A 25,953-nucleotide genomic window follows, 5' to 3' on the forward strand; every position below is an offset into this window, starting at 1 on the left:
ACCACCTCCCTTGTGTTTTGCAGAAGAATCCAGAGGAGGACGGCTCGGCGAGGACACTGGGCTGGGAACCAGGGCACTTGCTGCTCACCCTCTGCACCATGCGCAACATGGAGCAGCTTCTGCCTTTCTTCAACGTCCTCAGCCAAGTCTTCAACAGCAAAGTCACGAGCCGCTGTGGAGGACACTCAGGGAGCCCCATCCTCTACTCAAACTCCTTCCCAAGCAAGGACATGAAACTGGAGAATCACAAAGCATTTTCCAGCAAAGCCAGGCAAAAAATTGAAGAGATGATAGAAAAGGACTTTCTGGAAGGAGTCATAAAGACTTGACCACCACCAGTGGTCCCCAGAGCCTAAGCGGAAATGTAATACTTAAAACACTGCTGAGTTGTACAGTTTTTTTCTTTTATATATATGTGTATATGTAACAAAACATTATTCCAGTTGTATTTAATTTAAATAATTGTAAATAAGAGCTTATGTCTGAATGTGGCCTGATCAAGTTTAAATATATAGGTGGCTCATACGGATGATGGTGCCTACAAGGTCTATATCTGCATATATAGTCCATTGTTTCACTGTCTTGGGTTGTCTTAAACCTGCAAAATACACACCATGTTTTCTTTTTTCCTGCTTGGTTTCAAGCCTCATTTAATTAAGTTGTTTTTCTTCTTTCTGTGGCTAATAATGTCCTAGTATCACAATGGTCACTTCATTGTGAGAGATTTCATGTATTAGACTGAGCTGTATCCCTTCCCTGAGCACTAAAGAGTGAGTAGCTGAAGCCTGGACCACACACTCCAGTGGGCACAGCACAGCCCTCTTGTCCAGTGCACAGAAGGATGGGCCACCTGCCAGCTCTGATGCCGAGAAGCAGCAAACACGGCATTTCTTCCTCACAGTAAGGTCTGCATGGGAAATCGGATCATACAAAATCTCCCCTATGTGAACCAGGCATGTCAGTGCTGCATCTCGGTTAGGTGAGCAATCGCAAAGGTGCTGCCAAGAGTTAGTTGGTAATAAAGTTTAATTCCCAATACCCTACATGAATTCACTGCATACCCTGTAAAATTAATGACACTTGAGCTATTAAAACATAATACAGATTAAAATCAGGGTAAGCTTCATTCCCATGTCTAAGATTTAGAGCTTCTAAACATTTTTTTCCTGGTAGCATTTAAAAACCATCTAGAAATAATCCATTAGCATGCATTTGTCATGTCACGATTGCAAATGCCTTAGTGCTTTAGTATTATAAAGTGTTATAAAAACATTTCAGAAGTCCATTTCCACAGAATATAAAATTCATCTTCAGAAAGGTGGTTGTGGTCTTTCTCCAATGCCTCCGGCCAGCTGAAACACCGCCAAGCTCACCTCATAGGCAAGCGTATCTGCACTTTCCTGCAAATCACAGTAAGGTTAGGGGAGAGGCACAGTGCCTGTTTTGGGTCCTTCCCGACTGTTTCCAGCTTTTAGTAATAAGTTCTAAAGCCCACAATTAAATAAAAAGTGGGTTGGGTACTTCTAAATGCAATTTTCAGTTTCTAGTTTATAAAATTATTCTAAATTAACTTAAAACCAAGCCTCCATAAGTAATTCTTAGAGGTAACTGTTGATGTTTCTCCACGTTCACCCAAAGGGCAAATGATAAAATTGCAGAAAATACAGGTACAGAGTAAGGACAGGAATATCCTCTGAAGAAAGGTTTGGAAAGTCCAGAAACTTCCACAAACTACAGATTTAAAGGGGGAAAAGAATATATTAAAATTAGCATGTGTCAAACTAAACTAAGGATTTATTACTTATCCCTGCACAGCCAGAACACATCCTCGAGAATCTGGGATAAAGAACATTGTCTGGGAACAAATTAAAGGGGGTGTAAACTTGTCTAACCGTGTACCTCTGACTAGCCTCTCACTGTATTCACACTCACTTCAATCTCCATTTCCTAAAGGACTGTATTCACAGATGTCAAAGGAAAGCCATGGTGAGATCCAAACACAGAGTGCTTGCTCCTTCCCTGTGTTCCTTGATTCCCAACTCTGTCAGTAGATTGATCCCAGCTTACTTGTGAGGTGGCTTCTGCATAGACTCGGACAACATCCTCAGTACCAGAGGGCCGTACAAAAGCTCGGGCAAGCTTGTACTTCTTCACCAGGTCATTGATTGCCTCCTGGAGTCCTGGTGGAGTGACTGCTTGTCTCTCAGCATCTGTGGTGCTAATAACTCTTCTGTCCGCAACCTGCGCACAAACACGTCATGTGGGGTTGGGGATTTAGCTCAGTGGTACAGTGCTTGCCTAGCAAGCGCAAGGCCCTGGGTTCGGTCCCCAGCTCCGAAAAAAAGAAAAAAAAAAAAAAAAAAACACGTCATGTGTTACTATGTCAGACTCACTTTCTAAAGCTTACCCTGTTCAAAACAGTCTGCCACAGAGGAACAGGTGGGCACTTCAGGTTACCGTGTGCAGCAGTGAAACCCCAGAGCAGGTGAGGCAAAACTCACCATAATAAAATTTCCTGTTTTGTTTGTAGTTTTTCAAGACAGTTTCTATCCCTGACTGTCCTGGAACTTGTTCTGCAGACCAGGCTAGTTCTGAACTCAGAGATCACCTGTCTCTGCCTCCTGAGTGCTGGGATTAAAAGCATGCACCACCATCACGGGTGCCAAGCAGCTTTAAACATCTACATAACTCTTTAAAGAAAAATTCTTAGGGGTTGGGGATTTAGCTCAGTGGTAGAGCACTTGCCTAGCAAGCGCAAGGCCCTGGGTTCGGTCCCTAGCTCCGAAAAAAAGAAAAAAAAAAAAAAAGAAAGAAAAATTCTTCAGTATGCAAAAAATTACCTTTAGCTAAAGAGAACATTTCCACAAATTAGCTCAGGGCTACCATTAAAATAATGGCCAATAACTACCGTCTGGCCCCAGGACTGATCAGATAACTTCCATGCCTTGTAAGAAGCAGCATATTATAAGAGAGCTGTGGTGGAATCTCCTAAATATGGGAAAAGCAAATACTCTGCAGTCATTTCTCTCTGAGGTCTGGCTTTACTATTTCTAATCTCTCATCCAATTCTACTGAAGAATGTGTAGACTGATACAAATTAAATATGGGCTCATCTGAAATGCATTTAGAGAATTCTCTCCCTTAGAGTCTTCTAACAGATACAGATTCTGCTGCTCACACTAGCTCCTCTCAGTTTTGCTTCAAAATAGCATGTGCTTGGATGTGAGAAAATGAATAGGAAAGCAGAAACCTGCTTAAGCTGGTTACATAGTTTTTGTGACTTTGTTTAAATTTGTTCACATTTTTAAGTGATGCATATTCACACATAATCCCTCCCATTCTATAAAGTGGGAGTATAGAATAACTTATTTTTTAAAGTACGAGGCAAACAGTTGTTATAAGGCCTTACTTCCTAACTAGAAAGTACATATAACGAAACATAACCCACTCAGGAAACACTTGGCATGGGGAGACTGGAAGAACGGCTACATTCAGCAAGGTGGTTTCACACTCTCTTCACCTTAACTTTGAGTTGTCTGTTAGGAAGATCGGCATAAATAGCATCCCACTGCTGTACAGACAGCCCCTTCAGAGCCAGGATGGCCTCAATCACCAGCATGTCAGAAATAGCATCTCCAGCTGCCTGCAAGATTGGGGAGCAAAGCATAGGACAGCCTTAAGTAAATCCCATGGGAACACGTCCCCTGGAAAATCAAGCTGGGCGTCATCAGCCAGAGAGCAATAAATAACATAAACACCAAGGTGATACACAGAACTGTGGAAGGTAACAAGGACAGGTATTCAAGTCGTGTGAAACATACAGACTGGGTAAAGGTTCAGTCCTGACACCCTCTGACTCAAATACTTCAAGTAGATCTCTTGATGGCACTAAGAGGGAGAACAAGCTGTGGTTCAAGATACACTTGAAGTTAGAGCCAGACTTAGCTTGTATTTCATCTGTGAGACAGAGATGATAACCCTGCTTCCCATTCCTGCAGTGATTATAAAGCAAGGTGGATAAGATGGCCAGTCCAAACAGGCACTCATTCCATTGTCTCTCTGGACTTGGGACATTGCTCTTCCACTGACTCATAAATGTATCTTGCTCAAACATGTAAATATTAAAGAATTTTCCAAAGGTCGTCTTTGAAAAGTTAGCCACACACAAAATATATAACTCAGTAACTACTAAGTATACTTGAACTTTCAACATTTTCTTAGTAAAATATCAAGAAAAGGAGGCGTATAAAAATGTTCCATTTCTAGTGTAAGTCTCAACTGTGGACAACAGTGTTGGAAATAAACCACCAAGCCAGGCCCTTTCCACTTTTTATACAATTCTTTGTTCATGTCTTAATGTTAACTCCTCGCCAGCCACCTCAGCAGCTCTGACCTGGTTGAATAAGTCGATGAAGCTCGCAAGCATCCTGGCAGCTCTTCCCTTTTCATCTTCCAGCTCTTGGGCGAGTCTCTTTATCCTCGCTTCAACCGCTTCACTGAACAGAGCCTGCGGTGGAAGCGTATGAAGTCAGTCCAGGTTACCTTCATTCCTAGAGAATCTGGAGACACTGAATTAGTAATAATGTTACTTTTATGTTCGCCATCAATATTAAGATCAAATCAGAGCATAAAGGGTATTACTAAGGAGACAGTTTACGGATTATAAAGCTAACTTAAAAGAGAGTGCCACTTGATGAAAACAGATGTGTTTACTGTGTTCTCCACTCCCATCTTGAACCATGCAGCAAACAGTGTCAGATACCTACCACCATATACACTGTTTTGAAATGCCACAACCATCCTTTTATAACCCTAAAAAGGCCAGTACTGACGTTAGCACGCACTGCTCAACCCTCTGAGAAAATAGACACTCCTTGGTAAAGTAAGATCGAGGGTGGCCTGCTGGGTTTTGTAAAGTTTTACTGAAAGACATATCCATTTTCTTTATAATGACTGAAGTTGAACAGATCCAACAGAGACCTTATGGACTTCCCTTTAAAGGCTGAAGTTATATTTTAGTTGTATTTTATAGAAGCAAATTCTCTTTCTCCTTATACGCCTGGCTTTTCCAAAAGCAAATTGCAAACAGTAAAGAGAATAGTTTAAACTACATTCAGATGTCTACCTCAAATCTATTCATGAAATGAGATGTACAAAGACATTTTGAAATAAAATCTGAACCTTAAAAATCTAAAAAATAGTTATACTCATTAAAATAGTGACTTTTAGAGTATGTGAACTATGTTAGACTTTTTTTTTTCAGAATAGTCCTCTACTAAGAAATGTTTATATACACTTTAAGCCCAATGAAACTTTTCATCATAGCTACTGAACTTCTATAAGAAGTGGGAATATTTTAAGGAGCTGAATTGTACATTATGAAATAATGTATTGTGTTGTTTTAAATGGTGTGTATGTGTCTATATGCATACATGTTGAGGCCAGGATTGACCTCATGTTCATCAAGGACTGCTTTTTGATACAGGATCTTCCATTAGAAGGGCTCACTGATTACACCAGCTTGATTTGTCAGTGATCCCCGGAATGGCCTGTCTCTGCCTCTCCAGCACTTATCAAACTCCATACCTCATATCTGGTTATCCAACTGAGCTCTCCCTAGCCCCTTTAAAATTGATACATTCTTCATACAAGATCAATACAGTCTTAAAAAAACATTTTACAGCATCAAAAAGTATACAACAATCATGTAGTTTACTCCTACATGAACTCCAGCATTAAGAAAAGTGCCAGCCAGGGCCAGTTGCCATCTTTAACAAAACTTACTGTGCCATGCCCATTCGCTTCAAAATAAACTCCAATGTCAAACTCTTGAGCCTTGTGATGCAAATGTTTGACACCGGTTTTAGTGCAATACACAGGTACCTACAACACAGTAAAGACAGACAATGGTTAATCAAACACTTGTTATATCTATTATTCTAGAAATAAAGAACAAAATCTGGAGCCTCCCTCTGATGCCAAAGACAATAAAGGTTTAAGACACCCACACCAACAATGACTACCAGAAGAGTGGCATCATCTGCTTTCAGAAGGCCGCTTCTGTTGTTGTAGTATGTATGTTGTTAGTTGTAGTATGAGGACAAAGGGGTCTGCTTTCCTTTTCTATGAAGGACCAGACGGTAAATATCCTATACCCTATAGGCTATATGGTCTTCCACAAACATAAGTGTGCAGAGGCAGCCACAGACCTCATGTAAACAAATGTGCAGGATTCCAATATGGTTCAATTCCAATAGAACTTTCATAAATAGTGGCAAGCTAGATAGAGTCCAAAGACTATTTCTTGCCAACTATTTATTGGCTTAGAAAGTTATGATAGGCCAGTTGGGGATGGGTGTGGTGCTACACACCTTTGATCCTACTCTAATCCCAGTGCTCACTCAGAGGACAACTACAGAGTGAGTTTCAAGACAACCAGGGCTATACAGAGGAAACCCTGTCTTGAAAAATGAAAATTAAAGGGACAACAAAAGGCCAGTTAGACTTTCAAGACTGGTCATAGATAGTAATAAGTAACATTGACTGGATCAGCAGCAGTAAACAGCCCAACAGATTTACCAAAAACTCACCACAGAAACAAAACCACACGACAGGCCTCAAGTAAGGTCAGCATTTGTTGCTTGAGAAACCATAGGAAGGCAAAGGTCAAAAATACTTAATGCAAAAGGAAAATGGGTTGAGAGGTAAACAGTTTCTGATGTGTAAATACAATGTCCATGTTAAAGAGTCCTGCGTTATGTTAATGGTATCCTGTCAGGGAGGGACAGTGGTGCTGCAGTGGTACCAGAAGACCAAGTCTCATGATGCCCTGGTCATCTGGTCATCACAGCTGAAGACACTATAGAGTCACACCATGACACCAACACGTCACATTACTGCACTTCTCAGAATGTGTCCTAGGATCAAGCACTAGCCCATGAAAACCCGTGGAGTGAAGCTGCTATAACCATGTATTTAGAGTAGGGCAGAAGCGAGCAGCCTTGGTGATGTTCTGACCATCTACTACTCTCTTAAACTACAGGAAATCCACATCAATCTTCATTTCTACTCCTTTAGAAGACTGACTGCAGTTGAGAGCAGCCAGCCCAAGCATTCTTCGCAGTCCTTCTCCTGCTGTATTGATTCACTTCTCTGCCCAGAGCCTGCCGGAATTCGAAGTGGTTTTCAAAAGGCTGGAAAAATTAGAGCCACTAGTGAGATGGAGAAAACCAAACGGCTTCCATCTTGTCCATGAACCCGACTCTGAGCAGCCAGTGTGGTCAGAGACTGGAAAAGCAAGTAGAAGCAAAGTCCCCATCAACCCAGAAAGGCTCTCCCTCCAAAGCAAAAGACATAGGTCTGTAAAGCAAGACCACGATGAGCATGCCAGGGTGCTCCAGGAAACATCCTCGCCTGCTCCCAGAGCCAAGCAGACACATCCCATCTCATACATACTGTCTACACAACGGGGTTACTGATAAAGAGTCTCTCAATACCCAAACTCTGCCAGGCTCACCTGAGTACAACCATACATCAAGTAGGCCTTGAGGGGGGAAGCCTAGCTGAAGGAAGTCAGTCACTGGAGGACCCACTTTTCTACTTTCACGTCCTGAGTGACCCCATGTCACTCCTCACACTCCTCCTGCTACATCTTTCCCGCTGGGGGCTATATGCCTTCACACTGAGGCAGAAGATGCCCTTCCTTCCATAAGTTGCTTTCCAGGTCTTTGATCACAGCAATGAAAAATATCTAGGTGCAATAATGCGATTGTGTTTGAAAGAGGCATCTTCAGGCCCTCAAGTATCCACGGGTTACAAATGCAACTCAATTAGCCTTCTAAAAGATCTGCACTCATTATAAGCACTTGGAGTGGACAGGTTTTTGATATTACAGTAAATGCTCCAAGGTGAGCTCCAACCCTCCCTCCCTCTTGCACCAGAGATGTCAGTCTTTGGATCCTAGTCACATTAACCTGGAGAGTGGCTCAGCTTGGTTCACTGATCACTTTGTAATAACATTATTTTCCCCGAAGAATCATCTTACCACACTATTCAGAAAAGACTCAAAACCAGATGATGGGATACCTTCATAACTTCTTCAAGGTACCTTGTGGAACTTCCATTTGCATATGCTGTCTGTACGACGCCGATATTCAGATTTTCTCCAATCTAGAAGGAAACAGTGATGCTTAACTCACAATCAAAGGCACGGGAGCCTCTGAGAGTTGTAAAGACACCAGAAGCAGCCAGTTTTGCCCTGGCTTGGTTTAAGGGGAAAAAAATGGTATTCTAAATGGAATCATTTACTCCTAGAAAAAAGTCTAAACTATCTGCAAGCACTGTTTTATTGTGGGTCCTCTTGAAGACAATCTGTGATCTCTGTAAATTATTAATAAACCTTTTCCAGGTTATAATTTCCAACTACAGCTTTATACTAGTTTCAAGGAGATTTCCAAAAGAGGAAAAAAAAATACATTACTAAACTTGTCACAGTAACAGTAATAATTATATCAGGTGTTATTTGTTCTAATTTTATACTTGACAGTAATGATGGAATTCTCAGTAATGCATGAGTCGTCAGTATAAAGAAATCAAAAGGTCACAAAGCTCCATGATAAGGCCAAGCCAGCATAAAGAAAAGACGCATGCATACAATCACCTAGAACATTCTCTGTACTGCAGTGAAAGCCAATGCCTCATGTTGGCATGGCTGCCACCGTGCTTGTTTTTGTTTCAGGGCATGAGTCTCGGGAACTCCCATATGGTGGTGCTCGGACACTCAGAGGCTCCCCAGCCAGCCAGAGTGTGGCTCAGCCCCACCTCACCTCCAACAGTAGCTCTTTAAGGAAGCTGCTGATGAGCGTCGCTATCTTGTCTCCGTCTATGAGATGAAAGCGGCCAGCTGCATCGCAGTAGTAATACACGATCCTGTCTGCATCCCCGTCAAAGGAGCAGCATCTGTCACCCGGCTTCATTGCCATTCCTAGCACACAGGAGGATTTAAAGCGCCCTTCAGACTGAGAAATGAGAAAGCTCACTACATGAACACTTAACTATCTTTTCAATACAGCAGATCAAAATATTAAATGCTACAGTACAGCACATCCACTATTTCAAGAGATGTTTTAAAAGATCCCTTCCAAGTAACAAGCCACTGTTTCCAGTTTTAAATACCGATGTGCACTTGACCTACTGGTACTCTTTTTGAAGACAAACCTCACTAGGTAGCCCAGGCTGGCCTCCCAACTCAATAGCCACCTGCCTCTGAGTGTTAGAATAAAAGGTGCATGCCAGTTGCCAAGCTACTGGCACTTTTTTGCAGTCAAATTCTTGCAAGGCAAAGTAAAAACCAAAAATGGCACTCGCATACATGTGAAATATGCTATTCTACTAAGATAAAATTTTATTAACCAGTTGGTTTGGCTAGGCAAGTTTCCCATATAATCTTTTGAAAGTCATGGAGATTTCTAAACGTTACTTAGAACCATGTTGTCCCTTACATATGAAAAATAAAAATCAGAACTAGCTAACTTATAAGCTTTGATTTAATTCTTTATTTTGCTTTTCAAATCAGGGTTTCTCTGTGTAGCCTTGGCTGTCCTAGAACTTGCTCTATTTACCAGGCTGGCCTCCAACTCAGAGATCTGCCTGCCTCTGCCTCCTGAGTGCTGGGATTAAAGGCGTGGGCCAGCACCGCCCAGCTCCTTTAATTCGAATAGACATGTTTTATCTGCTTATCCTGACAGGAAGGAGAAATGCTAGTAAATAGGACCATAGCTTATAACTTCTGAGAGCTCGCTGAGCATTTGCATACACTCACTGAAACTTCAACTGCTCTGTCAGTTATCAGAAAATCTTGCTGTCCCTTAGGAGTGCACGACAGCAGCAGAGACACAAAGACAACAGGAAGCAACTGGGTGACTAAGAAGATCCTGTTAGCCTGGCTGCCTGCAGGTCCAAACACAGCCTGTTGTGGAGAGGGCATGGGTCTCGCCAACAGAGAAAGCCACAGAAGTAGAGACCTCAACAATCAGACAAACAGGTGAAAGTCTAGAACTGAAGGGCAAGTAAAGTAATATCAAAACAAGCACTACACTGGAAAGGTGGCATAAATTAAAATACTTAATGCCTACCACAGAGAGGCACAACAACAGCCCCCACAAGTGAGGCAAATGCAGGACAGCCGTAGAGTGGGGCAGCTGATCTGTAATGTGTGGGGATAGCAGATTGATGGTGTAGGGAGAGACATCAGTCATTCAACAGTGAAGTAAAAAATGCAACTGAACGCGGGCTCTGCGGCCCAAACAATCCACCCGCCATGCAGGCCAGGTTAACAGAGAGCATCCTGGAGTCTAACGGGGCGTCCACTGCCTCACTACAGGTGACCACACCGATCTTCTGATCTTCCCGTGAGGGAATCAGTGAGTCGGTTAATGATCTCCAGGCAGCCTTCCACTCCCTTTCTAGGAGTCTAGTGCAGACAGCATGAACAGTAAGCTACGTCCTACTGCTGCCTTCCGATCAGGAATTCTCAGTGTGCTCCCTGGACGTGAGCCACCGGCAAAGCCTGGTGACAATAGGAATCTGCACCCCAACGCAGCCCACCCTGGACAGACAGACAGGCGGCCATCTGTGTGCTGACAAGGAAGGCGCTTGATCCTGACAGATCTCAATTTTGAGAGCTGTCACCCTAAAGTGCTGTTTTCTGCCTGTCCTTTCAGCAGGACGTGATCTGAATGGCACCCATGAGTGGGCAGAGCTCTGAGGATCCAAAGGTGGCGTGACTCTCCGCTCACAGGCAGCTTACGTGAGCTGGCTCCACGGCGCTCTGGGGGCCGGTTAGACACCGCTGCTATGACCCTGACATACCCTGGGGGGGCTTCTGCTGACTTTTCACGAAGTCAGCACCGCACAGGTGGTTGAGCCGCCCTTCAGTCCCATCATTAAACAGCAGAACCGACAGTCCCTGGCGGAAGTAGTGCTCCATTTCCTTTAGCTTCAAGGCCCCTATGCCGTTGGCACAGTCAACCTTAACCCATCTGCTTCCGTCTCCACTGCAGGAAGCCTGTAACAGGAAAAAAGACATAGGAAGGAAAACATCACGTCACCAAGGTGGATGCATGCATGCATGCACATATACATGAAGAGGTCTTGTTATTTCCACGTCCTTGAAATAAACCTGAACACAGCAGTAGTGTCACGGAATGAACAGCTCACAGAAGGCAGCGGAACCTCGACGCAGTAGGGCCCACTGTGTCTGTAGCAGCCATTTAACCATGAGCACACAGTGGCTGAGCACACTACCCATGCTCTTCAAGGCACAGGATGGCACCAGGCACATTTGGGGCTTTAGGGATTTTGTGGTTGTTTTATAATTTTCAGTCTTTCAACAACACCCACACCAAAACTGAGTTCTAGGAGAACCAGTCAGTGGATCACACCCTGCAGGTCTCCAGGGTTAACAAGTCGGTCTACCTAAAACAAAGTCCTTGCTGCTGCCGGTATTTTCTCTCAAGCCAGTGGCATCTACATTATAATCAGGTTATAAAAACAGGAAAAGGCACCATGAGTTTTCTCAGGATACACTCACCAGTAAACACAGAGCAGAGCCTGTGCTCTCAGAGAGAAGGATCTAGTGATCCTTGGCATTTGGGGAAGAAGTGGTAAACTTGGGCTGGCAACTGAATTACTTCATTCACCTGTAGGAATTCTAATCACAATGGGGAAATGTCTCACCTGTTTCATGAGTTCTACGAAAGCCCTGGAGAGTTTCTGGCAGTAGCCTTCTATGGTGGCCTGTCCATAGCGGCCTTCGGAATTCCGGCAATACACCATGTAGTGTAGCTGAGGTGTGGTCAAGAGGCCATAATCTGCCACACAGACAAAAGGCATTCATTCCACTGGCTCACTTCTCATGAACAAAAGCAGCTCACATAAATTCATACCATAAGAATGTTAGCCCCCACCACCACCCCAGAAAAAGGTGCCGGTGCTGGTGACACTATGGTAACCAGGACTCAGGCCTTAATAGACAGAGGACTGTCAGGTAAACAAGCCTAAAGGGTGGGTTTCTGTTTACTACTAAAGCAGATAGCCTGAGGGGGAAGAGTTTGCCAGGAACCTCCATTAATCCCCTAGAACCTGCCTAAACCTTCCCACAAAGGTCAATTGCCTGGGGTCAGGCATCAGCCGATTGGCTTTTCCACCATTTTGCTCTTATTTCTGTCCCCACCCACCCCCATCAATCCCAACCTCTACCCCATCCCCAATAGACCTCTCTTTCTACCCACAAGTTTGGTGGTTCAATAATCTGAACCATGGCTTATACCAGAATCTCAGAAAACAAAAATTGTCACTGAAACTGTGACAGCTAACATGTTTTATTTTTAATTACTGTGGTTGAGAAATCTATAAAGCAAAAATCCCTGTAACCTGTAAGTTCCACTTACCCAAGGACAAATAACTTCCCAGAGTGCTAAGGGCTGTTCCTTAATTGCCTGGTCTTATCCAATTGTAATGAAAATGTTGCTCATGTAACATAACAAACAGTTCTGTCCACAACCTCGCTTGTACCACCACAGCGGGAAGGAAGGAAGTCCGTAGCTTTGTGGGTTTTGCCTTTATAAACCCCTGACTAAGGTACTTGGGTGCTATACCTTGGGAATTCCAAATCACTGGTGTAGACCTGGTGCCAGTATATGAGTAAAGCTTCTTTTTCTTCTTAGTCATGGTCAGGCTGATGAATCTCTGAACGACCCCAGGCCCGTAACAATATCATAAGGACATGTCCCCTACCTACCTGATCAACCTAGAAACCTCAAAGTTCTTTTTCATAGCTCTAGCCTTAACCAAATCCTGAAATCCTTTCAATTCAAGAACCAACCAGAGCACCCAGAGACTAACCACCATCCAAAGACTACACATAGACAGACCCATGGCTCCAGCGGCATATGTAGCAGAGGATGGCCTTGTTGGGCACCAATGAGGAGAAGCCCTTGGTTCCGCCAAGGCTTGATGCCCCAGTGTAGGGGAAAGTCAGGGGGGAAAGGCAGGAAGGGATGGGTGGGTAGGTAGGTGGGGAAACATCCTCATAGAAGAAGGGGGAGAGGGGACGGGAGAGGGGATTTATGGATGGGAAACCAGGAAAGGGGATAACATTTGAAATGTAAATAAATCTCTAAAAATAAAAATAAAAAAGTGTCAGGATTTCCCACTGCTCGTGTCTCTACTCATTCTTATACAGAGCTTACTGTGTATACCAGAGTGGTCTCCTGGTCTCTTTTCCTATCCATTTCCTCCTCTGCACAACAGCAAGTGGAGGTTTGTGATGGTTTGTATAGGCTTGGCCCAGGGAGTGGACCATTAGGAGGTGGGGCCTTGTTGGAGTAGGTAGGACCTTGTTGGATTAGGTGTGTTACTGTGGGGATGGGCTACACCCCTGTCCTAGCTGCCTAGAATCGAGTCTTCCCCTAGCAGCCTTCAGATGGAAATGTAGAGCTCTCAGCTCTGCTACACCATGCCTGGATGTTGCCATGCACCCATCTTGATAACTGACTGAACCTCTGGACCTGTAAATGTTGTCCTTAGAAGACTTGCCTTGATCATGGTGTCTGTTCACAGCAGTAAAACCTTACCTAAGACAAGGCTTAAAGTAAACATAGCCGTTTCTCTTGTGTATAAAATCCCTTAATTAGGCTCTGCTTACTCTTGGGACACAACAACCAGAGGAGGCTGAGGGGTGGGGCTGCAGCGCTCTATGGCTGTGGTCCTCAACCTTCCTACTGCTGTGACCCTTTAATACAGCTCCCTTATGTTGTGCTGACCCCAACCATAAAATTATTTCGTTACTATTTCATAACTGAAATTGTGGTACTGTTGTAAATCATAATTATCTGTGTTTTCCATGGTCTTAGACGACTCTAGTGAAAAGGCCACTTGATCCCCCTCCACGCCCTGTCCACCCGTCCCCCCCACCCCTACAAAAGGTTTCGACCACAGACTGAGAAACCCTGATCTAGAGGATCCAGCAATCGAAATTCGGGTTGGTATAGGAGACAGAATCATGGACATAAACAGACTAAGGACTGACCAGACGAGCAGTCAGAGGCAGCAAGCTGAGGGGACACACAGCTCAAATCACACCAGGATTTGCAACCATTTCTGAAATGTGCCTAAGCATGTGTCTGCTCCAGTTGCCATAAGCATACTTCTACTGGGCAGGAAGGCGAAGAGCATTCTCGGCACTGACAATAATCAAAATATCCATAAACTCTGGAAAATGTTGTCCATGCCCGAGAGTCAACTATGCAGCCAAGACTGAGCTCTCTGTAAAATCAATAAGCACACTCCTCTAATTAGTATTTAAATTTGCTTTCATCCTGAAACACTGGTAAGATTGTATGTGTAAATAAGAATTGTCACATGAAGAAAAGATTTAATACGCTCTGTCTCGTGGGTAAATTTGTAATATTTTGAAAGTTAGTTTATCTAAGAATTATTTTCTTAATTCTTATTGTTTTGTTACTTCCCAATTCTATGTGTTACTTTTGAAATTTAAAAACAATTTCTTAATGATTAACTTAAAACTACATACCATGGAATTGACCTCCTAAAACAGTCACGCCGTCTATTACAGACTGGGAAAGTTTCTCGCTGCTGGGTCTGCGAAAGGAAAGAATAAAGCAGATTTTAGCAAACAGGAAAGCGAATGGAGAAGACGTGTGCTAAGAATTTCAAGGTAATCACATATTCATTGTACCTGAAAGCCATCAAGTTACAGTATGTCTACAGGTGCCTTTGCATAGGTGATGTCTTGAAAAATTCTGGCTTTTAAGTTTACAAACTACATGCAAAGAGTCAGTCAGATATGATGTGCAGACCTCCAATTGAAGCTGGCACAGGAGGACCACTAGGCTCATGACCTACTTCCAGTATAGAATTCAAGGCCAGCCTGGGTAAATTTGTGAGAATGTATCAGAATTAAAATGGGGGTTAGGACTATATAGCTAAGTAGAAGTGTGTTTTCCTAGCATACGCAAGGCCCTGAGTTTAATACCCAGTAGTGGGGGGAAAAAAAGAAGGAGGGTAATAAAAGAGGGCTTGGAGAGATGGCTCTTGCGGAGGATCTGAGTTCAATTCCCAGCATAGGCAGTTCACAACTGCCTGTAACTCTAGCTCAAAGAAATCTGATAAAACACCTGACCTTCTCTAGCAAATCCACGTCCACACAAACACGTAGGCGCGCACACACACATAGGTAAGCAATAATAAGAATATCTGGAAAGAGAGAAAGGATGGAAAGGCTAGAACTTGCACCTAGTTTGACTGTAGCAGCCTGCATCTTAGGAAGTAATAGCAAACAATCAATACTGAAAGCACACAGTGCAGGCATACGGGAGTCTTAGAACTCTTGAGTGCACATAACCTAGTTTCCCTCCTATAAAATCAAAGCAAATTACTCATCTGCCTGAAAGGCAAGCAAATCATTATACAATCACAGGTAAGAGCCCACCTCAGCAATGGCTAATAAATGAGTCAAGGACATTAATCACTTAGCAGTTCTTCTGCCTGTGGACCTAATGAGAGTGTGGTTTCTGCAAAACCTCTGGTAACAGACACCAAGTCCCAGCTACACGGAGAATAAGAAGATGCATCCTTTGAAGGTGACTTGGATGAAGCCAGAGCTTGCATAAAAGAGAAAACTATTGTTTCAGGGTCTAGGTTTAACCCAGCATCACAAAAAGAAGTAGGCTTTCGTAAAGCAAAAGGTGCCGCGCATGGCAAACCCACAGACAATAACATTGTTTCCAGTGAATTCCAGAATGGAGAAATGACAGAACAGCTGAACCAGCAACAGACTACAAACAAAATCTCCATGTGTGGCTCATTCAAAACAACTACGTACTCTGGCTCTGCAGAGGGGGAACGAGCCTACAGTGCCACACTCACTAATGCGTCCACCATGTGAGGACACGGCTATTCTACACAGATTATTTCAGGAAAAACTCACAAAAATGCCGATTTGTCGCCAACACACTCGAGGAGATGAAAGCTCCCAAAGACTACAAAACCTGCTCACATTGTGTGAACGCTAAGACTTCGGGGCCTCCAAACCCAAACTTAGCCTCCTCGTGCCACCTCAAAAGGAAAACAGAGAGCGGCGAGGCCTGGGCCTCTCTTAATCCTGCCTTCCCGCTGATATGATCCTTCCGGGATATGTGCGCTTGCGCAGACAACCCTGCTTGTCACCTGGTGTCTCTGCCAACAACTATGAAGGCAGTCTGCTGCGGATCCACGGCTTCTCTCTCCACGATGGCAGCAAGCACCTTGGGCAGGTCCTGCTCCTCGGCACTGGCCAGACGGGTGGCATGCTCCTCCCAGGAAGGGGCCAACATTTCCCCCAGAGGATCGACCAATTTCACGCCATTGTCTTCCTTAAAAGAGAGACAAACCTTAAGGGAGCACGCAGTGGAGTGAGTAGAAAGAACCTTTGCTGTCATCCAGCTGACGGCTGAGAACTGCCCTGAGTACCAGCTGGCACCAGCAACACCAAGTCTCCATGCAATTTCCTCCTCAGTTCCTTGTGATGCTATCTATCCTTATTGATAATGTCCCCCTCCAAACTTGGAAGGATATTCTGTTATTGCTCTAATCTGGATACTCTCCAAGAAAATAGCCTCATCCCATTCCCTCCACACCCAGCTCAGTCTTGAGCTAGACGGCAGCAACAAGAGTTATTTCAAACCCGAAGGCACATACTCCCACCATTAAAATGTGGACTTTGAGCCAGTGATGGTGGCACATGACTTTGATCCCGGCGCTTCGGAGGTAGAAGCAGGAGGATCTTTGTGAATTGGGAGGCCAGCCTGGGTCTGCAGAGCAAGTTCCAGAACAACCAGGGTTACACAGAGAAACCTAGTCTCGAAGAGAAAGAGGACGAGAAAGAGAAAGAGAAAGAGAGAGGGAGGGAGGGACGGACGGACAGAGGGATGGAGGGAGGGAGGGAAAAGAATGTGTGTGGACTTTGGTTCAAGGTTCTCAGACACTATAGCTTAACCATCTTGTTACCTCAGGGTTGTGTGAGGCCGTAACCATGACTCCAATGGTAGATCTTGTCTGCTTTGACCTCAGAACAGCTAGCAACCCCATTCGAAACATGATATGATCAAGATGTTGGGCATTTGTCCGGAATCCAGCAGTCCCATACTGAAGAATGAGCCCCTGAGGCTTGGCATGGAATGCCGAGCGCTTAGAAACAGCCTCCAGATCCATGTCTACAAAAGTAAGAACTATAATGAAGGAATTCTTACCAACTGCCAACCCAACTAGGCACATTTGTCTCACTGGGACCCTCTCCAAAGAACTATGTTTGGGAGGTCAAAAAAGAGAAAAGGAGTCCATGAGTTAGGATTACTTAGAAGCTCCTGCTGAAACTGGACTCCAGGACAGATTCTGGAGAGACACCAGCTTCCGACTCCTCTCCCACTTTGCCTCCACGATGAACTTTCTTAAAATAAAAGTCACCACATCTATGGTCAGAGACTCCTAGAAGATCAACGATAATTTTATCTTACAAAAGGATCAACTCTGGTGTCAGTCTCAGTTAATATTATAAAGTCTGTGTGTGGCCAGTGAAAGACAGAGGCTGAAGGTCAGATGCACAAATCTGTGTGGCTCTTTTGCTATTCCTTCCAAGCTGGAAAGAAACAGTCCCAAAGGAAAAGCAAAGTGCTGTCATTTCCTCTGGTCTGAGACCTCCCAGGTCAGCTAGGACATCTCACAGAACTCCCAGTCTTCATAAAAGACAGACATGGCAGCCTTCTAAAGTGATGTCTAAAACAACTAACATCTTTGATGCTGCTTTTAAAAGTCTGTCATTTAAAAATAAATGAGTCCCCCTAACACCGTGGGATACCTCCAATTAATTCAACTCGGGGTTTTCTACTTCAGTCAGCACTGTACTTGCAGAGCCACAAAATGCACTTCCTGGGTCAGCTCTATCCTAGTTTGCCCAGAGAGGAAATGCTGTCTCTCCCCTACCAGCCACACCTCCTAGCTTTATTACCCTTTCTTGCTTCAATACACAAAACTACAAGAAATGTTGGGAAATGTTTGCTTTTGTCCAGTTGGTAAAATCAATCATTCCCAAGCTAATTTTGATCTCTCCAAAGTTATCAAACTTTTGTTCACAAGGACGAATATATTTTTGTAAAAAACTGTCCAGTTAGTAATGTATCCCGATTATTCATAAGGGCGTCAACCACTCCTATGAAATCCAGAACTCTCTCAAAGAAAAATAAGTCATACAACAACAGCATGCTTCCACCTTTAATGCACTTGGAGTTTTAGAACTAATTTCAATTAGGTATGGGAATGCTTATTAAAGGTCCCAACAGTGCCCGCTTCTTTCATTCAAACTGCCACATTCTTCGTGATGCATCCTTGCTCCCAGCTCCTGATTACTCGCGGCTCCCCGCACTACATCGTGAGGACAGCAGGCACCTGGGCCGCGCCGAGTAGATCCCGCAGTCATCCCCAGCCTCAGCTGCCAAGGAACCCCCACCCACAGCGGCCCAGCGTTCCCCACGCCCGCTCACCTAGATCTGGAGCAAGAACGTTCTCTCCAAAGGCGAGATGCGGCCGCGCAGTGTGCACCTAACCAGCTCACTCAGATCTCGCAGACGTGGCCGAGCCTGGCTTCCGGGCCGACGCCCCGCCCCCACCAATCACGGCTGGGAAGGTCCGATGGCCCCGCCCCTGCATCACCAGGCCCCGCCCCGGCCAATCGCGGCGAGTTGGTTTCTGTGACCCCGCCCCCATGTGCCAGGTCCCGCCCCATGTGCCAGGTCCCGCCCCCTAGCCGTCCGCGCGCTGCTCGCGCCCGCGGAACTGCGGCTGCGGTTCGGAGCGGGTTCGGGGACTGCTTGGCTTGAGTGAGCTGAAAGGGTGAGGCCGCGGCGGCTGAGGCGGGCCGAGGGTTAGCTCCCGGGTTGGACAGCTGCGCCTTTCAGCCTGGGCCTCAGGGTCCCGGGGTCTCTAAAGAACGGGAGCGTTGACGTCCCTCCCACCACTGTGGTCATCTCCCAGCCCAGCCCCTGGAAGAGGAGGGCAGCGCCATCCCTGTGGGTCTTACCCAATTAGCCCTACGTATCATTTTATTAAGTGGAAATGGCTGAGACCCTCCCCCAGCCCCTGACTGTGCCGTGGCGTCCCTATGCACCTGAGCGAAATGCTGCACCCCACTACGGTCAGGGAAGGCTGTCCTCGGAGGGGGCTGCGGATGGGGGCTGGCGGCGGGGATGACCTAGAGCCCTCCCCTCTGCGCTGCAGGCATCCTTCCTAGCTGCAGCCGACCCCTGCTTTTCCCAGGATTGAGGTTGACCGGGAATACAAGTGTTTGCAACCACCGGCCACGAAATTTGTCACCCGAGCACCTGTTGAAAGCACAGACTCCAGAATGGCCGGCAACGGTGGGGAGGAGAGACTAGGAATCTGGGTTTTGACAGTCATTTTAAAGAATGGTGTGCATACTAGGTTTGGGGGCTGAGAATAGAAATCTAAACAGTTTAAATGTCTGGAGGTGTGCCCTTAGCTCTCTACAAACAATGGGACTGCCTCCTAGGAAAGGAACCTTGGGAAAATTTCCTGGACACCAGCCATCATTTACAACTCCGTGGTTTCTGGGCCTTTCCCAGGTTTCCAAGCCGGTTAGTTTGGAGACATGTCAGCATCGATAAAAGAAAGCCTTCAGCTTCAGCTGCTGGAGATGGAAATGCTGTTTTCAATGTTTCCTAACCAAGGAGAAGTAAAACTCGAAGATGTAAACGCCCTAACAAACATAAAGAGGTACCTGGACGGCACTAGGGAGGCGCTCCCACCCAACATCGAATTTGTGATCACGCTCCAAATTGAGGAGCCCAAGGTGGGTGCTTTTATTTGTGTCTCCTAAGAGTTTCTTTCTAGGTGCCTATTGTGTTTTGTTTTTAACGTGTATGGGGGTTTCCCCCTCATGTATGTGCATGCAGTGCCCTTGGAGGTCAGGACTACATGTGGGTACCTGGAATTGAACCTAGGTCCCCTGGAAGAGCAGCCAGGGCTCTTCATGGCAGAGCCTTCTCCAGCCCCAGGTACCCACTTGTTAAGTGGGAAACCCAATGCATGAGCTTCCGGTCCAGGAAACAAATGAACAGTTTCAAACACGTATCCCAGTACTTGTTTGGAAGGAAAGTGTACCAAACACAAGAAGATCCATAAATTCTCTTGACTACCTTAGCCTCACATGAAGACACATGCCTTTTTAACGTGAAAAGATCTTACAGTCTTATATTGTCATTCTGTCCCCTCAACCAGTTTCTTACCAACCCAACTGTTAGACTATGCCTTCTATATACACCATGACTGTAACAAACAGGTTCTTACGAAGTTAATGTTTAGGATTTCCTCCATTTCAGTGGCACTGACTGGGCAGAGTGACTACACATACAAACTCTAAATGTTAAATATAAACTTCCCTCCATCCTCTGGTTCCCTTAACCCTAGCTAGTAACATTAGCAGAGCATAGGTACCAGGTGAACTGGACATTTAAGAAGACTGTCTTAGTCTCCCCTGTGCATCCGTTAGTTGTCCCTCTCTCAGACCATTTTATCTCCTTGATTACACACTTCAATGGGCCTGTGAACTTCTTCCACAGTAGATACTGCCTCTATCAAGTCCAAATGAAATTCTTGCTATGTGTGGGCATTGTTTAATGCTCATCTCCCTCGATAAGCTCTAGTCTAAGGCAGAAATCGCATGTGACTTCATCACTTCCTGCTCCACCAGGACACCTAGCACACTTAGTTGGTCAGTATCGGGCACTCGATGGTCTCCAGGACTGTTCCTATCATAATTGTGCGGTTGCCGTGTGGTTTCTCAGTATCTAAATCTGTGTGGTTTTTATTTTAAGGTGACAATTGATTTGCAAGTAACCATGCCGCACAGTTACCCATACGTGGCTTTGCAGCTGTTTGGACGGTCACCTGAACTTGACAGACAACAGCAGCTTCTTCTCAATCAAGGTCTCAGTGCCTATCTTGGGACTTTCGATCCGGGTGAGCTGTGCGTGTGTGCAGCAATCCAGTGGCTGCAGGACAACAGTGCATCGTACTTCCTCAACCGGAAGCTGTCGGATGAGCCGTCTGTACAGCCCAAGCCGGTCAAGAACACATTCCTCCGAATGTGGATCTACAGCCACCACATATATCAGCAGGACCTACGGAAAAAGATTCTGGAAGTGGGGAAAAGGTTAGATGTGACTGGATTCTGCATGACAGGAAAGCCTGGTATAATCTGTGTGGAGGGCTTCAAGGATCACTGTGAGGAATTCTGGCACACAATCAGATACCCCAATTGGAAACACATTTCCTGCAAGCACGCAGAAACTGTGGAGACAGAGGGGGACGGTGAGGACCTACGTCTCTTCCATTCGTTTGAAGAATTACTCCTTGAGGCCCATGGTGACTATGGGCTGCGGAATGATTATCACATGAACCTGGGCCAATTCCTAGAGTTTCTCAGAAAACACAAAAGCGAGCATGTTTTTCAGATATTATTTGGAATTGAAAGCAAAAGTTCAGAGTCGTAGAGCTCTATTAAGATGTCTACGCTTGGGGCTGGGGATTTAGCTCAGTGGTAGAGCGCTTACCTAGGAAGCGCAAGGCCCTGGGTTCGGTCCCCAGCTCCGGAAAAAAAAGAACCAAAAAAAAAAAAAAAAAAAAAAAAAGATGTCTACGCTTGTAATTGCTTTAAGTATTTACGTTCCTGAGACCAAAATAAAAAGGCTAGTGACTGTAGAATTCGGGGTGGAAATCCTAGCTCTAGAATTTTCTGACTGCTAATGCTAATGGGCCTTTTAACTTTCTACCAGTGTAACTGTGATGTTTCCAGGTTGCTGTGTAAAGTCACACTTGAATACCATTTCATTGTAAATTAATAAAATGATATATTTAACCAGAGCAACTTGTCTCAACAAGTTCAAAGCGAGGCTGGGGGCGTGGCTCAGAAGTTAAGGGCATGGGCTGCTCTTTCAGAGGACTCCCACAGCAGCTCACGGCCATCTGTAACTCTAGTTCCAGTGGAATGGATGCCCTCTTCTGGGCTCCCCAGGAACCAGGCTCGTAAGTAGTACATAGACAGATGTAGGAAAACACCCACACCCACACACACTCACACACACCCAACACCCCCACACACACACACACACTCACACACACCCCCAACCCCCCCCACACCCACACACACTGACACACACCCCCAACCCCACACACACACACACACACACTCACACACACCCAACACCCCCACACACACACACACACTCACACACACCCCCAACCCCACACACACACACACACACTCACACACACCCAACCCCCCCACACACACACACTCACACACACCCCCAACCCCCCCGCACACACACACCCACACACACTCACACACACCCCCAACCCCCCCCACACCCACACACACTCACACACACCCAACACCCCCACACACACACACACACTCACACACACCCCCAACCCCCCCACACCACACACACTCACACACACCCAACCCCCCCCCCACACACACACACTCACACACACCCCCAACCCCACACACACACACACACACACTCACACACACCCCCAACCCCACACACACACACACTCACACACACCCAACACCCCACACACACACACACACTCACACACACCCAACACCCCACACACACACACACACTCACACACACCCCCAACCCCCCCCACACCCACACACACTCACACACACACCCAACCCCCCCACACCCACACACACTGACACACACCCCCAACCCCCCCCACACCCACACACACTGACACACACCCCCAACCCCACACACACACACACACACTCACACACACCCCCAACCCCCCCCACACCCACACACACTCACACACACCCCCAACCCCCCCCCCCACACACACACACACACTCACACACACCCCCAACCCCCCCACACACACACACTAAATAAACGAATAAAGCAAGTCCCGAGCCCCACACTGATGTCAAACACCAGACTGCAGATACAAATCCATAAACTTACCACATCTCAGTTTCGTGACACTAGCACATCCATGACATACCAGCTCATCGTTGGTAATGAAGTCTACACAACAGATAGAAGCTCAGCGTAGAGTACCTGCTTACTACACTTCGTACTGCAAAACCCCCATTTGAAGTGGTTTAGTAAAATTAGATTCTGACAGCAACAGCAGATTGCAGTAAAGTCTCAGGACTCACCCACACTCCTGCACATACAGATTAACACAGTTGTCTCTCTCGTTAGAGAAAAAGCATGAAGGGCGTGGGATCTCTGCTCTTCTTACTCTACCATTTAGTTAAAAACACCTCTGGTAGTAGTAGCAATATTCTTAGTTTAGTCTGACCCATGAAGAAAGCATGGCTTTCTTCTACCCCCACAGTTCTTAGCTATAAGATATCCCCTGATGTGTTCCAACTGCTTCCCATGTATCCTGTGCACCTAAGCATAGCAAGAGAGAGCTGAGGCTCACTGAAGAGGGCACACACGAAAACCTGTGGGGGAAATCAAACTACATTTCAGTGATGTCAGTGCTGTCAAAGACTAAAGTCCCACCAGCCCTTTTCAAAATGAGAGTTCAGTAATTTTAAAAACTGGTAAGGGGCTGGAGAGATAGCTTGGTGATCAAGTGTTCTTCCAAGAGACCTAGGTTCAGTTCCTACTACCCATATAGAGGCTCACAACTGTCTGTAACTCCAATTCCAGGGTATCTGATGCCCATTTTGGCCTCTGAGGGCACACATGTGGTGCACAGACATACATGCAGAGCAAACACTCATATACCTAAGAAAGTGTGAAGACCTTTAGCTTTTGCCAATCATTTTGTTGCTAAGAACCTGGAGTAAGAATTTCAGGACATCTCCTATGTACCAGGGCACCATCCTTCTCTCTGGTCTCAACCACCACGCCCCTTCTCTGAGGAAAACTGCATTCTCCGGCTAGGTCTCAGGAGGATGTGGTCTCTGCAGGCAGGACTTGATGGCACACAGAGGAAGGAATAACCCGGCCCCCATGAAACATCACTGGTTGCCAACGTTGTATGCATTGAGAACCTTGCAAAAGCTTCTGATGAGCCAGTACTGTCCCGCCTGCTGGATAGGATGGAAACTCATGACCTTGGTTAGGGAGAGGACCCATGGCCTCCTCAGACGACGGCGTGCCCTTGAGGCTGTGGAGCTGATCCCATTGTGTAGCTCAGCATGAATCTTCCCAGGGCACAAGTCAGTCTCTGAAAGCTCTGGATGTGGCCTGTCTGGAAAGACATTTGCTCCCCCACTCCTGCTTCAATCCCTTTTTATGCCAATGGAACTCACACTGGGGCCTCCACACCTCATCTACATACAAGGAAAGAAACAAGACTTTACACCCCCAAATAACTCTCCATGTTTGCCAAGACTGAAAACTACAGCATACAAATCACATTCATATATATATATATATATCTCCTTCAACTACGAATATTAAGCAGGCATTCATAATTGTTAGCCCCTATTTAACTCCATTAGCCCTTTGGTCTTTGAAATGAAACTATGTGCTGTATACAGTTAATTCATGGAGGAGTTTCCTATAATTGTTAGTAGAAATGGCTTCTGAGATATAAACAGCTTAAGGGCTAAACTAGGGAACAAAACTGAAGCATTGCATAATCGAATGAACAGAATACGAAGTCTATGAACTCATGACTGCCCCTGGAATTATTTCTAAGTATTTTTCAAAATTCTGCTTTAATATGTCCAGTACTAGCACTGAGCAGGACTTTTGGGTCTATTACCAATAGATAGTTGTTAAAGAGGTTCGGATTTTTAATACAAATGCTTGCATGTGTGTGTACCTTCATGCATGCATACATGCGTATGATTTCACTCAAAGCTTGTGTTTGCCCATCCCCAAAAAGAACACAAACCAGCCTTCCCAGTGCATGCATGGCTTTGGGGGAGGACCCCTTCTTCTGCATGGGTAGGAGGAAGTAAGTGGAATCAACCAGACCCAGGTAGAGGTGTTCTTGAGTTCTGGCTACCAGGAGCATCCTGATCCCCTGAATGCCCAGCTCCTTAGCACTTCCTCTAGGCTTCTAACCAACTTCCTTGGCTTATGAAGGTGTGTGGACCTGCCTGCCATTAGGGGAACGAGCTGAGGGGGAGCACAGAGTTGGACAAAAGCCAAAAAACTGATGATCTCAGGAGGCTTTGTAACTCTTAACTGTACTGGGGACTAGAAGCTAACAGTTTCTTTTTCTCTTTACCTCTGTGCTTTAATTTTACTTTCTATCTCTCTGTGCTTTGTTAAACTTTATAATTCTCTGTTTATTTAACACTGGAGACTCAATTCTTACTGTTCTGTGCTTAAACAATGAAAACTTAACTCTTTATGCTTAAATAAGCTCTGAGGAAACTATCTCTTATGATCTATGCTTAAATAAGCACTAAGATCTGGTGATTAACCCGTATTGTTTAGCTTCAGTGAATTAAGGAAAAGGGTTTATTGCTAGAGCTCCTTTCTCTGGCAAGTCAGTGAGGAGCCCCTCACTGGCGAGGCAAGAGATTTGGAATTCATTCACTCTTTTTGAACCAGAGAGAAAAGAAAGGAAACATACAGTCAACATACACAATAGGTAAAATGAAAAACAGCTACACCACTTTCTTTTATTGCTTTCTGTTGTTGTAAAAATATAAAAAATAAAATGCTGTCTTTATATCTCCCACTAGGTCCATCACCACAGTGCCCTAAGATATCAGATAGATATCTTAATCTCAGTCAGCAAATCCTCTCACCCGCTTTGCTCCATCCCATATAACACTGCTGAAGGCCTCTCTCTGAGCCTGGCAACAATCTCTCTATCTAGTTC

General features: G+C 45.3%; 3 protein-coding genes across 16 annotated transcripts in view; 2 read left to right on the forward strand and 1 right to left on the reverse strand.

Moving 5' to 3' along the window:
- The window catches only part of Dop1a (DOP1 leucine zipper like protein A), a 102,650-nt gene extending 102,021 nt beyond the window's left edge, over nucleotides 1-629 (forward strand). For 8 of the 9 annotated variants that reach the window (XM_017596105.3, XM_017596108.3, XM_017596107.3 and 5 more), the window contains one exon: nucleotides 24-629. In XM_017596105.3, the coding sequence (XP_017451594.1) occupies nucleotides 24-329 (306 nt within the window). In that variant the 3' untranslated portion in view covers nucleotides 330-629. The remainder of the gene's footprint in view (nucleotides 1-23) is intronic. The other variant, NM_001427274.1, reaches the window with a different exon arrangement.
- Nucleotides 630-1,008: 379 nt separating this feature from the next.
- Nucleotides 1,009-18,723, reverse strand: Pgm3 (phosphoglucomutase 3). 4 transcript variants are annotated; one of them, XM_063265789.1, is made up of 13 exons: nucleotides 18,597-18,707; nucleotides 17,068-17,288; nucleotides 16,249-16,433; nucleotides 14,594-14,661; nucleotides 11,737-11,870; nucleotides 10,870-11,065; nucleotides 8,826-8,983; nucleotides 8,086-8,169; nucleotides 5,785-5,883; nucleotides 4,394-4,507; nucleotides 3,521-3,643; nucleotides 2,068-2,241; nucleotides 1,009-1,400 (listed from the first exon to the last, which is right to left on the reverse strand). In XM_063265789.1, exons 2-13 carry the CDS (start codon nucleotides 17,269-17,271, stop codon nucleotides 1,311-1,313), a joined length of 1,629 nt encoding a protein of 542 aa, XP_063121859.1. In that variant the 5' UTR covers nucleotides 17,272-17,288; nucleotides 18,597-18,707; the 3' UTR covers nucleotides 1,009-1,310. The 4 variants fall into 4 exon arrangements, with proteins under 4 accessions (XP_063121859.1, NP_001388122.1, XP_063121858.1 ...); NM_001401193.1 differs by having other exon boundaries at nucleotides 17,068-17,273; nucleotides 18,597-18,699; XM_063265788.1 differs by having other exon boundaries at nucleotides 1,009-2,241; nucleotides 17,068-17,273; nucleotides 18,597-18,723.
- Nucleotides 18,724-18,867: 144 nt separating this feature from the next.
- Nucleotides 18,868-21,993, forward strand: Rwdd2a (RWD domain containing 2A). Of its 3 annotated transcripts, none has more exons than NM_001108773.2 (3): nucleotides 18,868-18,945; nucleotides 19,695-19,921; nucleotides 20,946-21,993. In NM_001108773.2, the coding sequence occupies exons 2-3, from the start codon at nucleotides 19,721-19,723 to the stop codon at nucleotides 21,621-21,623; spliced, it is 879 nt and encodes a 292-aa protein (NP_001102243.1). In that variant the 5' UTR covers nucleotides 18,868-18,945; nucleotides 19,695-19,720; the 3' UTR covers nucleotides 21,624-21,993. The 3 variants fall into 3 exon arrangements, with proteins under 3 accessions (NP_001102243.1, XP_038937690.1, XP_006243547.1); XM_039081762.2 differs by having other exon boundaries at nucleotides 18,940-19,246; XM_006243485.5 differs by having other exon boundaries at nucleotides 18,940-19,121.
- Nucleotides 21,994-25,953: the final 3,960 nt, after the last annotated feature.

This window comes from Rattus norvegicus, chromosome 8 (genome assembly GCF_036323735.1).
Source record: "Rattus norvegicus strain BN/NHsdMcwi chromosome 8, GRCr8, whole genome shotgun sequence".
Taxonomy (NCBI): domain Eukaryota; kingdom Metazoa; phylum Chordata; class Mammalia; order Rodentia; family Muridae; genus Rattus; species Rattus norvegicus.